This window comes from Hypoxylon trugodes, assembly GCF_022578975.1.
Source record: "Hypoxylon trugodes strain CBS 135444 unplaced genomic scaffold F4822scaffold_4, whole genome shotgun sequence".
NCBI classification, from domain to species: Eukaryota; Fungi; Ascomycota; class Sordariomycetes; order Xylariales; family Hypoxylaceae; genus Hypoxylon; species Hypoxylon trugodes.
Window position 1 is genome coordinate 3,223,772 of NW_026250019.1, and position 16,721 is coordinate 3,240,492.

General features: G+C 46.9%; 2 protein-coding genes across 2 annotated transcripts; one reads left to right on the plus strand and one right to left on the minus strand.

Moving 5' to 3' along the window:
- The first annotated feature begins 4,704 nt into the window (after positions 1-4,704).
- Positions 4,705-9,229, plus strand: F4822DRAFT_228901 (uncharacterized protein). The gene is made up of 5 exons (XM_051454102.1): positions 4,705-5,744; positions 5,798-5,830; positions 5,884-6,977; positions 7,045-8,535; positions 8,595-9,229. The coding sequence occupies exons 1-5, from the start codon at positions 4,883-4,885 to the stop codon at positions 9,030-9,032; spliced, it is 3,918 nt and encodes a 1,305-aa protein (XP_051315980.1). The 5' UTR covers positions 4,705-4,882; the 3' UTR covers positions 9,033-9,229.
- Positions 9,230-12,139: 2,910 nt separating this feature from the next.
- On the minus strand, positions 12,140-13,744 carry F4822DRAFT_229117 (uncharacterized protein). The gene is made up of 3 exons (XM_051454103.1): positions 13,481-13,744; positions 13,381-13,400; positions 12,140-12,514 (listed from the first exon to the last, which is right to left on the minus strand). The coding sequence occupies exons 1-3, from the start codon at positions 13,592-13,594 to the stop codon at positions 12,355-12,357; spliced, it is 294 nt and encodes a 97-aa protein (XP_051315981.1). The 5' UTR covers positions 13,595-13,744; the 3' UTR covers positions 12,140-12,354.
- Positions 13,745-16,721: the final 2,977 nt, after the last annotated feature.

Genomic DNA, 16,721 nt, shown 5'->3' on the forward strand with positions numbered 1-16,721 from the left:
GTCGGTTACCAATACACACTGCTGGAAATGGAATATCGGCAGCACTACCTAGGTACATAGACAGTTTCATGCTTGTGTGCAACGAGCGATGGCCAAATCCTGACCAGAGAACAGCCTTCTCGCGTGTTGGTGGAGCCTTGCGTCTGGCGGTGTCGGATTTTTGCTAGCTTGGCCCGCTTGTTAATATACCCAGGCTGCTAGATTGGACAGTGTAGCGGTACAATGTTGAACTAGTTTGAGCGCCGTGGTTCGTCTAATGGATCTAAGGGTCCTCGGCACGGTTATGATAATCAGCGGATCTACATACCGTAGAATAATACGACACTCAGACCTAGCCTGCAAATCTTGATCCTTCATTAATGAAAGAGACCAGACCAGACCAGACCAGACCAAACTACCTAACCGGGCATCTGTCTGGCCCTGATTATCATGTCATCATGTAGTGTCATTGTAATGTGCGCGATTCTCGAAGGGTTTCCGCTTTGGGTACCTAGGTAATTGAGATGACTGAGATGATTGAGACGATCGATAGACGAGATTTTCCACGATGCGAAACGCTAGCGCGTGCAATCTCCAACCTGAACTCTTCACGTGGGCATCGACCGCGAGTCGGGTCCTGGCTTACCTGGTCCGATGTTACCAGCTGTGCCTCTGACAAGGCGCCATTCGGCGCTCCGGCGAGGGAACATTAAGGGAACGACTGATCATGGGACGGTGAGCGACATGAAATGAAGAGAATCGTCTTCTAGTAGACTAAGTGGAAACTGTTCGGCGACTCCTCCTGTCTACCAGTCTACTCACCGGCGATACTTTTTGACTGCCCCTCTGTGGGGTTTGACATTTGGACGACGAAGGGACGAAGGGTTCTGAAAATGGTCCTTTAGAACCTCGCTATGGGACCTAATGCATCTTTTTGTGTAAAATGGTACCGAGCGAATAAATCCATCGTTTTTTTAGTATGTTGTAGTATGTAGGTTAGGTTGTTTTTCTATGTCGTACCTAGAACATATAAGTAGTATCCCACCCATAATTTTTTTTTCTTATTTCCTGAATAAAATAGTAAATGGTGAATAATAATGGGCGGACATGCCGCCATACTCCCCTACCAAGGTTATCGTGTGTTCCGTCTCTTAAACACGGCGCTAACCTCTTCGTGGTGTAGTAGCCCTACGAATCGGCCATTTGTGATCTTTTCGTAAGCCGATCATCCGGATCCTACGTAGTGCTGTACCGTACCTGTCGCTTCGAAGCTTTGGTAATTCTGGGAATTCAGTTTCAGTTTTGCGTATGGGATAATGGAACAACCTTTGATTGCCTCGTGTCTCTAGAGGCCAAGACATGGGTAAGGAGGAGGACCCTTAGGGTATTCATGTTGGGCGACTGGGTGCACATGCAGAGTTGCAGATGCTGTGACGTCACTTGGCATATATGGGGGGGAAGAGATAACAACCTTCGATAGGGGAGTGGTCCCTTAGAGCTGGAAGGCCGATGTGCTTGGCAAGCTTGGACCTAGGATTGTGTCCACCATCAAGTAGACATTTATTTTTTTATGAAGAATTTCGCAAGAAAATACCGGTCGTAAGAATTCGCAAATGGATACCACAAATCGTTGTAATATCCCCTGTCGATCAACTCCTAAGCATATTAGAAGAAGTAAGAGAAGAAAAAAAAAAAGGAGTAAGAGGCTAGACAAAAAGAGTCGAGATTTTTGCCACCTTCGAATAAAATAAAACAGCTCTTATTTTCGCGACCCTAGTCGGCATGTGTGCCGCATACTAAAAATTGTAACGGAAAGCCTGTGTGTCCTATTAGAGTGCGAGCCTAGGGAAGGCTACTTCGCTATAAACGGGGGAAACGCACGAATGAGAAGACGCTTTCGAAATCCAGACAAATGGAGAGGGGGAGAGGGCCAAATGTGACAGGCAGTGAACCCACGATCTTTTTTGCCCATCTACTACCCACAAAGAAGTACACGTACCAGTTCCGGTGGAGACTCGGCTCGTTGGCAACAGGGTTCGCAGCCAATCCTCAGGCTAGGTTCCATACTTCGTACATATGTAGGGAGGCGTTGAGTACGTACGGACATTGTATGGGTATTGTATAGGACATGGTCGATAAGTATGGGGGTGGTACAACAAGACGGAACGACAATTCTTGACTACCGTAACCAGGTGGAAATTTAATCGTAGAAGCCGTAAGGTATGGAGCATCCAACCCTACCCGGCTCAAGAGTTGCAGTAGTACGTCAAATGCAGGTAAGGCAGATAGTAACTTAGGTACAATATCTACCTATAGTACCCTGTAGTAGGTATCATAATGTATGCGCGACTTGCGGTCCAGACCAATTGGGATGAAACCATTTGGTTGTAACCGAGTGGCAGTGACCACAGTTAGAAAAAAAGAAGTTGAATGCGATAGCGAAAGTGCGGCTTGAGGAACATGACAAGATGCAAAATGATAAGAGATCGTTTGGGAAGGAATGAAAAATGAGACTTAATCTGCCAATCTACAATCTGTGTGATATCTTAAAATAAGTTGATATAGTTTGATATCACTTACAGCGTGACGTCAGCGTAGTTTTTTTTTTTTCTTTTTTCAGATACATCAATTGAATTGGTACATGTATAATCAGTACGTTTAATGGTCTAAAGTCTAATAAACCAGGGTAACTTATTGGAATGATAAAGTTTATTACTAGGATAGGGGTATATTACATGCAAGAATTTATGTTTATTGATTACATATCCCATTCTCTTAGGCGGCGGCTGAAATACGAGGGTATCTCCTTGTTCTTCTTGTTCAAGCTTGCTTAATTTTTGAATAGATATAAGATACATTGCATTCAACGGATTACCTACCTAGGTACCTACGTCCTACCTACATTTACCTACATATATCTACCCGTCTCGCCGCCTTGTTTTGGCTAACTCGCATCTAGGTAGTTGGTGAACCCATCTGGGTGGAACGTTAACTATAGCCCGCGATATTACAAGCTTAGTCCCTGTCAATTACCTCGAGTCGACTCGTGGTTGTGGGAGTACATCATTACCATAGGCACAGTAGATGATGCAAACCTTGTTAGCTACATGGTAATGGCGTTATCCCCCACAAACGTATTGCGTCTTCCTCCGAGGTGCGAAATGCGCTACGTTTTATTACAGCTCGGTATTAAGTATACAGAGATAGGCCAGGCCTGCTGCGCGTATATGTATGTCAAGCCGATCGCTTAACCCGACCGTACGTTATGTAGCAGCATATAAATGTAGGTACGTAACAGTATAGGTAGGTAGCGACCGTAGGTCTTGTTAGATACCAAGTACCGTGATGCCGCAATCGCATACGTGAAATACTTTTGATATCCACATTAGCAACATGAACTGCAGCCGGCTCCTCGTATTATATTGTTTTATGTGGAGGCAATAAATATCTATCGTTTCGGAGGGTGAATACGTAGTAGGTCAACCTACCTCTCCCTCTCCCCCCTACTTTAGGACTATCGTATACCTCCTATTACACTACGGGACGTCGTATCATACCTGTGGCTATCTTCTTGTAGGTACCTAGGTACTTGTATAGATGGGAACAAGGTACGTACATAGAAGCCTGTACCTAGTCGAATTGAGTTCTGTTAGTGCTGTAGTACACACGTTATATGTACTTCTCGTTACCTAAAGAGCGGGTACCTAGACTTGATCCATCTTTCAACCATCTTTTCTTTCTCTTAACAACTATATGGACAATAACACGAGTTAACTCAACAAAGACAAATATTACGGATTTACAATTGTAATGAAAAATGAAATAGAAAATAAGAAAGACAAAATCTATCGAATCTAATCATCCAAGGCTATCAGCGCCTAAATGTTGAATCTGCAAATACATAGAGGTAGGTATTTAGGAGGTACCGACACACACCCATAATTACAATTTGTCCCGATTCCTTCCTTACCACCTACACTATGAAGCCTATGTACTCCTCCAGCGTGGCTGGCTCGCCCCGGCTATTTCCCTTCCCCAAGCCGTACTTAAGGTTGTAGCGACCAGTCAAAAAAAGGCAAGAGTGGCTAGCAAGTAGCGTGGTCCGTAGGCATTTTCTCGACCTCTCACCCTTCAGCAACGCTAAGCACCCTAAGCAACCTAGGCCCATCGCCCCCGCCTAATCTTCGCTTTCCCTTATTGCATCTCTTTTTGCCAGGGTTCTAATTGGAAAGTCAGGAAGGCCCACCCTTGTCCAATTAGGTTAACCTACCAAGCCCGCAAGCCTGCTGCTACTAGCGAACCAGCGACCTAGCGGCCTAGCGAACTTTTTGTGAGGTAGCGGCCCTGGGAGCCCTTGACTGCCCTTGACATACATTTGCAGTACACACCTCCTCTCCCAGCCCGAGCCCTCTCGCCTCTCCACTCGCTCGCCTTTCAAGCAGGGTCTCTCCTTAACCGACAAAAGAGACCTCTCTTTTTCTTCAGATCCTCTCCATCCCCATCGACGATTTACACAATCGTCCTCCCCCGGACATCCTATAATCATCAATATTGTGAATCGAATGTTTTTATCATTATAACTGTTGTTTTCTAGCTTTGCTATTCGTGTGATCCCTCCCGAGCCTAACACGCTTTCTTAATCGCTCCCTTCCTCCGACCGCCGTCGACGGCGGGAACGCCGCGACAAGCCTGCTGCGATATCGACTCTGTCTGCCTTGCTTGTCACTTTTAATCTTGCATTTGCTGTGTACTTCGTCGACATCAGCATCGCCCTGCTCCATGCGTTCGACATAAGCCCCTCCAGCGCCTATTAAACGCTGGCTCGCCCTATTCCATTCCTACCATTTGTGATTAATAAACCGCCATATCCATTTTGTCGATTTGAGTGTCGGGGTTCCCAATCATGAGAGTGATGGCCGACGAGGAGACACTGGTGGCGACCGCTGCCATCGTTAGGTCACTGGCTGTCTCCCCACAAGATCCGACCGCTGCTCCCGTTCCTATTGGCACCAATTCCCAGATCAAACTGCCTGGTCGCGAAAGTCATGCCAAGGAATCTGTCGAGCGTGAGCTTTCTGCTCTCGTAGTTAGAATTCAACAACTCGAGGCGAGGGCTAATGCCACAAACGGCGCGACCTTCCCCGATACGCCTAACGAGACTGCTGAATCCCTCTTTGGTGAAGAATCTCCCAGTCCTCTAGGTCTTAAGTCAGCAGCGCGATCTCGACTTCCGGTCCTCCCTCCTGCCCGAAATGGTGCTCCTGTCGAAGAGCGACCCGTTAAAGTCCTTCCTCTCACCAATGAAGACCTCGAGGGGCTTCATGAGCATGTCATCGACCAGTCCAAGATACTCGATAAGCAAAACAAGGAGTTGACTAGTGTTAATGCTCAGCTCATCGAGCAAAAACAATTACAGGAGAAAGCACTTGAATTAATTGAAAAGGAACGTGTCGCTGCTCTAGAACGAGAGTTATGGAAACATCAAAAGGCCAACGAAGCCTTCCAAAAGGCACTACGTGAAATTGGTGCAATTGTCAGCGCCGTCGCACGTGGTGATCTTACTATGAAGGTTCGGATGAACACCGTAGAAATGGACCCCGAGATTACGACTTTCAAGCGAACTATCAATACTATGATGGACCAGCTTCAAGTTTTCGCCAGCGAAGTGTCTCGTGTCGCACGTGAAGTCGGCACAGATGGAATTCTCGGTGGCCAAGCTATGATCGAAGGTGTCGACGGGACATGGAAGGAACTCACGGACAATGGTAGAACGCCTTGTAAAATGCTACTTATCGGAACTTGCTAACATATCACTTAGTCAATGTTATGGCTCAGAACCTCACCGACCAAGGTTAGTAAACACATTCATCTGTCTTTACTACCATAACTGATTAATATTTGCAGTGCGAGAAATTGCATCGGTGACGACTGCTGTCGCTCATGGTGATCTAACTAAAAAGATCGAACGTCCCGCCAATGGTGAAATTCTTCAGCTCCAACAGACTATCAATACTATGGTTGAACAATTACGTACTTTTGCATCCGAAGTCAGTCGTGTCGCCCGAGATGTGGGTACCGAAGGTATATTAGGAGGTCAAGCCGACGTGATGGGAGTCCAAGGTATATGGAATGAATTAACGGTAAACGTAAACGCTATGGCAAACAACCTTACAACTCAAGTGCGCGACATCGCCAAGGTCACTACTGCAGTCGCCAAGGGAGACCTCACACAGAAAATCCAAGCCGAGTGCCGGGGAGAGATCTTCGAGCTCAAGTCTACTATTAACTCTATGGTTGAACAACTATCGCAATTCGCGCGCGAGGTCAGCAAGATCGCCAGGGAAGTCGGAACCGAAGGTCGACTCGGTGGTCAAGCTACAGTAAATGACGTTGAAGGTACCTGGCGCGATCTCACCGACAATGTGAACGGTATGGCCATGAACTTGACAACTCAGGTGCGAGAGATCTCCAAGGTCACCACAGCTGTGGCGGCTGGAGACCTATCGCAAAAGATTACTGTCGAAGTCAAGGGTGAGATGCTGAGACTCAAACTCACGATAAACTCCATGGTGGATCGCCTAGGCAAATTCGCCTTTGAGGTTAGCAAGGTCGCCAGAGAAGTCGGAACCGATGGAACTCTGGGTGGTCAAGCTCGAGTTGACGATGTGGAAGGGAAGTGGAAGGACCTCACCGAAAATGTCAACACCATGGCTTTGAACCTGACCTCCCAGGTGCGGGGTATTTCGACTGTTACTCAAGCCATCGCCGATGGTGACATGAGCCAGAAGATCGATGTCCAGGCGAAGGGTGAGATACTCGTATTAAAGGAAACCATCAACAACATGGTGGATCGCTTGTCAGTATTCTGTAATGAAGTGCAACGCGTAGCAAAGGATGTCGGAGTGGACGGTAAGATGGGTGGACAGGCAGATGTTGGAGGTCTAAAGGGCCGATGGAAGGAGATCACGGCCGACGTCAACACAATGGCGACGAATTTGGTAGGTTTCCTGACGACTAACCACATTATTTTTGATACGAAGCTAATGGGACTCGATGACACACTAGACCACTCAGGTGCGAGCTTTCGGCGATATAACTAACGCTGCTACCGATGGAAACTTCACCAAATTAGTTGACGTAGAAGCCTCCGGCGAGATGGACGAATTGAAACGCAAGATCAATCAGATGGTGTATAATCTACGAGACAGTATTCAGAGAAACACGCAAGCAAGGGAGGCTGCTGAACAAGCGAACAAGACCAAATCCGAATTCTTGGCGAACATGTCGCACGAGATCCGAACCCCCATGAACGGTATCATCGGAATGACCCAATTAACTCTCGACACCGACCTTACACAATATCAGAGAGAAATGTTGAACATTGTGAACAACTTGGCCAATAGTTTGTTGACTATTATCGACGACATTTTGGATCTGTCGAAAATTGAGGCTCGAAGGATGGTGATAGAAGAAATCCCGTATACGTTACGGGGTACCGTCTTCAACGCCCTAAAGACCCTGGCCGTTAAGGCAAACGAGAAGTTCCTAGACCTTACATATAGGGTCGATAGCTCCGTGCCCGACTACGTGGTTGGTGATTCATTCCGTCTACGACAAATCATTCTTAACCTCGTGGGTAACGCTATCAAATTCACCGAGCATGGCGAGGTACGTTTGACGATTAGAAAGGCTGAAGGCGCTCCTCCCAAGGACCCGCGCGAATACGCGATTGAGTTTGTCGTTTCGGACACGGGAATAGGAATTCCGCCCGACAAGCTCGATCTCATTTTCGATACTTTCCAACAAGCAGATGGGTCGATGACTCGCAAGTTTGGTGGTACCGGTTTGGGTTTATCAATCTCCAAGAGATTGGTCAACCTAATGGGCGGTGATGTCTGGGTCAAGAGTGAATTCGGTAAAGGTAGCTCGTTCTACTTTACTTGTGTTGTCAAATTGGCAGATGGCGAAGTTGCATCCATCGAGAAGCAACTAAAGCCCTACAAGGGACATCAAGTATTGTTTATTGACAAGGGTCGCACCCAATATGGACGAGAAATCGTCGTTATGCTCCAGAGGCTAGGATTAGTCCCAGTTGTCGTTGACACTGAAGGAAACCCTGGCGCTCCCGGCTCCGACGACCCTCCATACGATGTAATCATCGTTGAGTCTATCGATACTGCTCGCAAATTAAGAGCCATCGAAGACTTCAAATACCTCCCAATCGTCCTACTAGCTCCGGTGGTCCACGTCAACCTAAAGTCGTGCTTGGACTTAGGTATTACGTCTTATATGACTACGCCTTGCAAGCCAATCGACTTAGGAAACGGAATGGTTCCCGCCTTAGAGAACCGTGCTACCCCGTCATTGGCTGATAACACGAAATCTTTCGAAATCCTACTAGCTGAGGATAACAGAGTCAATCAACGACTCGCAGTGAAGATCCTTGAGAAATACCACCACGCCGTAACCGTGGTCGGTAACGGTCTAGAGGCAGTGGAAGCTGTCAAGAAAAAGAAGTTCGACGTCATTCTTATGGACGTACAAATGCCAATAATGGTACAGCATCCTTCGCAATATTTTAGGTTATTTTTACTTTGCTAACTGTATATGTACAGGGTGGATTCGAGGCTACGAATAAGATCCGCGAGTACGAACGAAGTCTTGGTTCGCACAGAACACCGATTATTGCCCTTACTGCACACGCTATGATGGGAGATCGGGAGAGATGTATTCAAGCCCAAATGGACGAGTACTTATCCAAACCTCTACAGCAGAACCACTTGATACAAACGATTTTAAAGTGCGCGACACTCGGCGGAGCGCTTCTCGAGAAGAACCGAGAGAGGGAACTACAGCGACAAGCTGAACAGAAGGGGAACAATGGGAAACCTAACGGGACGCTGATTAGACCCAGTCTAGAAGGTCGCTCGATAACGTCAAACGAGCCTATGATGGGCACAACGGAGAGCCCGTCTCTTGTCACGGCGAATCAAGACGATCCGCTGCAAAGGGCACGTTCAACCCTCTCTGAACCTTGCGTTCAAAATGACTAACTTGCAGTCATCTGTTCAGCTCCTCATCAGAGCTCACAGTAACTGATCAGTTTCCAATGCCCAAGAGGCATAGAGAAACACATACTCACTTGGAGTCATGTACTCTTATCTATTCGGTACACGTGCCGCAGTCAAGACCATTCCTGGTCGTTCTCACGATACCCACGACCTACGAGAATGCCATCAGTTCCAAGCATGACCACGTAACCTTCTTGTACCCTCGCCGCCACAAGTTCGATTACGAATGGTGTATACCTTGGCTGTTGTTGCCCGTTCTCGGGTCAATGCCTTTTTTCTTTTAACGATGCTCAAGGGGGGTGGTGGGCAGGATATTGCCGCTTTTGGGGAGGAGCTGTTACAGTTACCGGTGTTTCGTTAGGCGTTTCTTGTTTTATGTCCGTCACCCGTCATGTGTCGTTTGCGAATATCTTACCTCGTGGTTTTGGTCGGTTCTCGACACTGCTATTGGTTATCATCATCGGGCAGTCGAGGGGAATTATTCTTTTGGGAACACGAAGATTTGGATTGAATAACAACAGCATGCTAGATTCCTTGTCGGGGTCTGTCGTGGTTGGCTCGTATCATATAGGGAGTAAATAGTGCTTTGGGACCTGTGCGTCATTGGAATTCAGTCGGTGCTTCCTACATCCGTTTACTAGCAGCCCCTTTTTATCGAAAAAGGAAGAGAAAAAGAAGGGACTAGAGCCTTTTCTTTCTTCCCCTCATGGGCTATGACGTGTGTTAATGGATAAGAGATTACGAATTCCTTGTTTTTCCGTCTATTCAGTTGGTACATCTTCCTATGAGTCACGTGAGATTGTATACTATTATATCGACTCGCCTTCTTGGCTTCGGTGTCTCCATGTCTTGTCATTCGTGGAAGCTTCTCGGTTCAAGTTGCTGATATACACGAAAATTCTCATTTCTCATAGCTTAGGGCGCTTACCTCGGTACATATTAGATAGGTAGTCGCTTATTCATGACGGTTTATCAATATTTTTTTGCTTTTTTTGTGTTTATTTTTATGCCTCCGGTGAACCTCCGCGTAATACGATGTACCATCTCCGAACATGCTCCGGTGCTCAACGATTCGTCTGAATCCGTCGGTTAGGTGAGACGCAGGGCGATTGGGCGGAAAAAAACCCTCACGACGAGGAACAATAACGATAGAAAAAGCAAAATTTTAATAGTAACTGCAATAACAATTAGGAGATGTAAAATTTTTTGATCTTATCTGGCCTATAGGAATTATTAGTTAGTGCAGGAATGGGGATGAGGGTATATACACGAAATACTACCTAGGCAAAACATGCTCAATATATAGTAGATGCATCTCGTAGTTGTCGGGAAGCGTTATATGCGTCGAGCTGTGGTATGCAGTAGTAGATGCCACGTTGACTCGCTCTTCCCGGTTCTCTAGACATATTGGAGGAGGATCATCGTCTGTAGGAAAGGTTACGCGAACACTGCCGATGAATAATGTCCCTATTCGAGGTTTCCCCCTGGACTGCTTGAGTATTTATTAGGAATTGTTTATCATATTGTATTGGTCAGTTTGGTATCTATCTACGGTGGACATCTCGGTAGGTGTCTACCCTGCAGGCAAGAATAAACGTCCCATAAGCACACCTCGCGTCATTACCACCCTAGGTAAGTTTATGGGTACGGGTTCTCTAAGAGTTTGGTAATGTCACCCCTTTTTTTGCTCGAGTTAAGCCTACTCGACCAACTACCTACCTGCCTTTGGTGGGTACGAGGGATGCTCCCCCCCAACTAACTCTCTCTCTCTACCCCTACCCAGACCCCTGATTTCCCAGCAGTATGTACTAAGGGAGCGAGCGCATCGGGGCGTCCCCCGTGCATATCTTTTCTACATATTATAGGCTTGAAGTCCTCACATTGGCCAATGATGCTCTCGATCCTTCATGTAGTACTGGCATATATCTCTCACTGACGTCAAGGGGTAGTAGTAAGGCGTAGATGGCACTCGGGAACGTCAGCTTCGGGCACGTGTCTTCGTGCCTAATTGATGGGGGTGAGTGGCTTAGGTAGGTATCCAGAAGTTCGGTTTCGTCGATAGGCTACTAAAGGGGGGGTACGGGAATGGTTTCGTTTCGAAAAAGCATTCTCCAAGAACGAAGTAGAAAAAGGTTTTTTTTTTTCCAGAAATGGAATCTCGTTGGCATAAACAAATGACTCCTTCCTTAGACACGCATGTGATGAGGGTCGTCAGATTGTGGCACCACTTCGCGATCCCGGTTTTTTTCTACCTTTGAAAAGCTCAGACGCGCATACCGAATATTACAAATCAGGGGCGCGCGCGGGCCTTAGGTCGATTGAGCATACCAGTCTGCGATGCTCAGCGACGGGCAGGATCTTGCGGATCGAGTGAGATCTGCCTTGGGTGCTTAAACGGGTTGGCCGGGCTGGCGGGTTAAAACATGATAGGTCTTACGTTGTTTAAGAAATCAGCCACTCAAGCCCCCTGACTTAGATATACATATTGGCAACCCACGGCTCGGGATACAATATTTCTGATAGATCATGCCAATGAATCAATCACTCCATCATGTACATACGTACACAGCTAAATAACTCATCTGTCATGCTAGATCGACCAATGGTTTATACCGTTTTAAGCGATGTCGACTCTACGATAACGTTATTATGCTGTTACGGAAGCTATGTGTGGGCTGCTTACCGACCGAGGCAGTAGACTTGATAAAAATGCTTCCAACACAATATCTTTACCACTTCATGAACCTGGGGAAGTTCACCCTTAAGTCTTTCGATACCGCCGAACCACACCCTCGTCGCGCGGTCGTGATATCAGACTACTTTGCTATACGTCACCAGTTCCATGAGCCTCAAATTAGTCATAGCTCCTCGTAGCTCATTCAACCCGGCCACCGCTTCTTTGAGGCTACTGCGAAAAGCTCAATAGTCTATCTCTAGGATGGTCACATCACGTCTATTACTGTAGGATCGAGAATCTAGGAACGTCGTCTAGTTCGAAAGATGCTCCAATATATATCGTTATATCTGGATATGAACGAATCCGGACCGTCAGAATCTCTGCGGGGTAATTGCCTTCATAGCTCTTCCCGACCTTTTGGAATACTCTATGAGATTCGATGCAGGTTAATGTATAATACAGATGTGGTGGCGAAAATTAGATGGCTGCGACTGGGGGGTGTATTGCAGGTGAGGAGCTCCTTTAACCTGCGATGGTAGTCATTTATCTCGATCGCAAGTAACTCTAGACCGGACGCCTTCGCTTGATTAAACGCAGATGGTTCGATAAATGCAGATACATAATACATTATTTTTTCGATTCCGGTTCTTGTTGAGTGTGATCGGCCTTCTTCTCTTGGCTTGCGTCGGACGAGGTAGACCCATCTTCGATCGATGCTAGTAGAGCATCAAGTTTATCCTCTAAGCTCGTAAGGCTCGCTTCTAGAGCCGTCGCTTGCTGTTCACCTCTATATTCATACGATACGTTAGCAATTGCATGATTTTATTAAGTCCCCACGAAAGATCGTGACAAATGGCGTGTAACCTCATGATCTGCCATTGACCATATAACTCGGAGCGGGCTAGCCTCGGACGGGGACCCCGTTAACTGGATCAGACTATCTAATAGGCGCAAAGCTTGTAAGGCTAGTCATCCGGCACGCGCCATGACAGGGGACAACGCCACGTAGGAACGGGAAGACTCATAATATGAAGGACGCCGGCATTGATATTGGCATGGAAATGATCCGGTGACCTAGGCAACTTTGCTAGGTATCCGACGTGGAGCAAGTCGTCATGCTAAACCGCTTGAGTGCTAGCAAGACGCAATGTGGAGCGATATTGTCAGCCACGTTGTCAAATAACCGGGGGGAATCCATAGTGAAAAGTAATACTAGATGGAAAAGTCGATAGGAAAGAGAACGGGTTTTCCCATGTGGACGTTGTACTCGGGTAGAAATTAGTTAGGTAAGACTCGCTGTGGCTCCTGAATGAGGATCTAGACCTTCGTTTAGCCCTTTAGTATAGACAAGGGGAGGCCGCGCGACGGGGGAAAATGCCGCGCTTACCATGCTTAAGTATATGCAAAAAGGGACCTTTGGCATGATGGGAAAAAGATGGGCAAAGTAAGGGTCTAGAAGCTGATTGGCATGGCGAAGGTATGGGACATTCGAGGCGAATTCGGGCAATTTCCATGTGGCCACACTCCTGAACACACTGCCCGGGACGAGACGAGTTGGACAATTCGATGCGATCGACCGTCGATCTCCCCGAGGAACTCATTATGAACTTGTAACAACAAGGCTATGATGAAAATTAAGAAAATTCCACGTACCTAGCAAGCTCTCTGAATGCCTACGGATCCCCGAGAAATTCCAGTTAGATCAAGGAACATCGGATACCCGAGACATTTATTATTAGAGGCGTCCACTTACCTTAGCCATCTCTGCTTCGGCTGAAGCGGAGCCGTTCACTTGACCGCCATTAGACTTTTCAGTCTTGGTGGTGGACGTGGAACTGATACTGTTGCCTGAAGATGAATTGGACATGGCGAACTTATTACCGTATCTGCGTAGGTAGGTACCGTAGTTTGCGTAAAAGTAAACCGCCGTGTTTAATGGCTGGGAAAATATAAAGATCGGTTGGGATCCCGGATCCAAGATTCAATGTGGACCTTTGAGGAGAAGGGATGGAATGAGTTGATTGGCGAAAAGTAGTGAGGAGTTGCTGGTTGTTACTGCAGTTCGGATTGCCACCTGGCGGTTATTTGTTCGGAATAGCACCGTATCGACGTATCAAGGCGTCGAGTGATAACGATAGCGATTATTGGGAGGTGGAGATGAGACGAGATGGGACAAGATTGGGCAGACGGGTCGATCCGAGTGATTTCTTGAAAGGACCCCAACTGTCAGCCTCCCCACGTGAGATCAATTTAAGGGTTTAGGATATGAGGAAATGAGAAGCGCAAATGCGACGTTTGGACAAATATGTATGCAAGCATGGCCTTATTTTACTGAGGATCGACAGCAAAACGGTGGCCTCAAATGTCGATCTTCTCTCCAGCTGGCAAATAAGCCCGATGTTAGAGGCGAGGATTGCCAGTCATTCCCGCGGTCTAGATCGCTGGATCTCGGCATTTTCTATAACGTTTCTCAACGTCTTGGAGTATACTGCCATTGGCCTATTGGCTTTGGGGGGATTGGTACTGTCCGTATATATATAATATGATTGTGTAAATATATAAAAGTAGTGCACGTTGAGAAGGATTTGTAATATCTTATTGAAGGAATGATTCCACGTGTTGTTGTTGTTTTTTGCACGTACCGTTTCTTACAGTCGTAATATTTGTTGTAGCCTCCAAGGACGAGGCTATTATGTGGCTAGCTGTCAAGGATGTTTTTTTTTCTTTCTTTCTTTCTTTCTGTGATGCTAAGCTTAGACTAAGCTGTCGGATGTCGGACAGACTGGAGCTTTAAGTTTTAATTCTATGGATCTGTCAGATGATTTATCATATACTTAGTTACATTAGCTTGAATGGTAAATTGGAAACTTCAAGTCTTTTAGAAATGGCAAATGGTGAAGAATTCCATCCATTTCGACGGGGAAAGTTTAGTGTAATAGTGCCGACCCGCTCTGCCCCGTCATGGTCATGGTCCATGTGGATGTTAGGGAGTACATGCGTTTAAAAGGATGAGAAAGAAAAGCCAAAACCTCAATTTTGGATCCCCTCGCTGCCTCGCTGCATCGCCCCTGCAAGATAGAATTATCGCACAAATCCACTTTCACTAGTGATCAGGTGATTCTCCATCATTATATCCGCAGGATCAATCAATAGTGTAAATTGATTGGTCGCTCGTGTTTCTACCTCCATACAACTTTTTTTGTAGTCGTCGCCAACCACGCACATCCCATAAAAAATAATAATACATAGGGTCCCTTACGTACCGTGGTAATACGTACTGTCTTAAACTGTGGAAGCCTTTTTATTCTTCTCCAATCTCGATCTTGTCCCACAATGACGACCGGCATGATATCGTTGCATGGGGGGATGATTCTATTCTAATCTTCCAGTCTTCTCCTTCTCCTTCGATCGAATCTCGAACCTGGCCTATCGCGATCCAGCATAACTTACGAGTTTGAAAGCAACATGACATCTGACAGACAGTCGCTTAAAATACCACAACACCGGGTCCAGATGCCCTCTACCTCTGTTCTGATGCCCTCTCTACATAAAGTAATGGGTAGTGGGGGCCGATGAGACGGGGGCAATCGCCGATACGTAGGATATGTATTTGTGAAGATGAACTGTAATAGGAAATCAAAAACATCTGACGGAACTCGACAAGTCTGGGGTTCGTTAGCTCCTAAGCCTGGTAGGTGCCAAGACTTTCGATCCCGGGCTGAAAAGTCGATTGCGGCACCCTGCCCTCTCTCAATCTACTTACATCTCATTGGCGACCTGTTGGTAGCCCTCTTGGCTCCTGTCTCTTTTTTCAACCTTTGATCAATATTGGCTGGTGGTCCGGCACCCCGATGCCTGGTAGCCCTTGGAAAGAAAAAGGGTACCGGTACCGTACCTGACAAGAAATCGCATCATCATCATCACCGATCTCCTGGTTGACTGCAACAGAGACCAGTCCCTTTTAGGACCTCTGAGCTCGTCCCTTGATGAGGTCGACATACGAGCACGCAGACGTAAAACTTACTCGTCCCAGAGTCAAGCGGCTCTCACTAGCGCCGCCCGAACGCAACGTCAATTAAAAAGAATAAAATAATAAATCAAATAAAAAGGTAATGCCGTCAAGGGGGGAAAACGATAGCGGCGAGTTCGGGAACAAGACGCACATCCTGGGCAGGAGACACGAGACGAAGCAACCCACTGCAACAGACGTTGCCTCTCATTTGTCGTAAGCTTCGGCGTGCGATCTCGATCTCAACCTCAGCCTGTAACATTTCCCTCTTTTTCCCCTCGGCCTGCTGTGCCATAGCTCCATTCCCATGATTGCCCCCAGGCACCACACTTCGGCTCGACACCACTTCGCGAATTTCCTTTTTTTCTGCGAAGCTGTATGAGTTCTACAAAGTGAGGTTCGGATCTAGGGAGGTGGACGACCCTTTTGAAGTTGGGCAAAGCTGCCTACCAACTGGAGCACCTAAGCTTTAGCCCTGGCCGGGCTGCATGAGCTTGATTCTCTCAACATTGCATTTATGGGTCTTGGAACAACTCGGGTTAGGATCTTCTGGGAATAGTCACGTTCCTGAATAGTCTCGCCCAGGTCCGGGACTGTAGAGCGTGACCTCATACCTCGATAGTTACATACAAGGGGGGTCTCTCTTCTCATTCTCACTCTCACTCTTTCTTTCGCCCAAGTCTGTCTACTACCTAGTTAGGTGCTAGCCTACTAGGTCTCTCCTAGGTTCTTCTCCCAGGTACCGTGTCCACCGGCCGAACATATTATTGTCCATCAGCCCATCAGGCCATTTTGTGCTTGCATGTTCCCAGGACCTCCCACCGGCCATCTGAGAAATGGGGAGCTAATCCTGTAGGTGAGTTCTATTTTCCCTTTACAAGAGCAAGCGCTAGCTTTTCTGGGCCGTTGCCGCAACCGTTGTGTTCTGTTCTCTTACTTTCTGATTTTGCCCTTTTTTTGCTGTCACACGTCAAGTTCTTTCGAT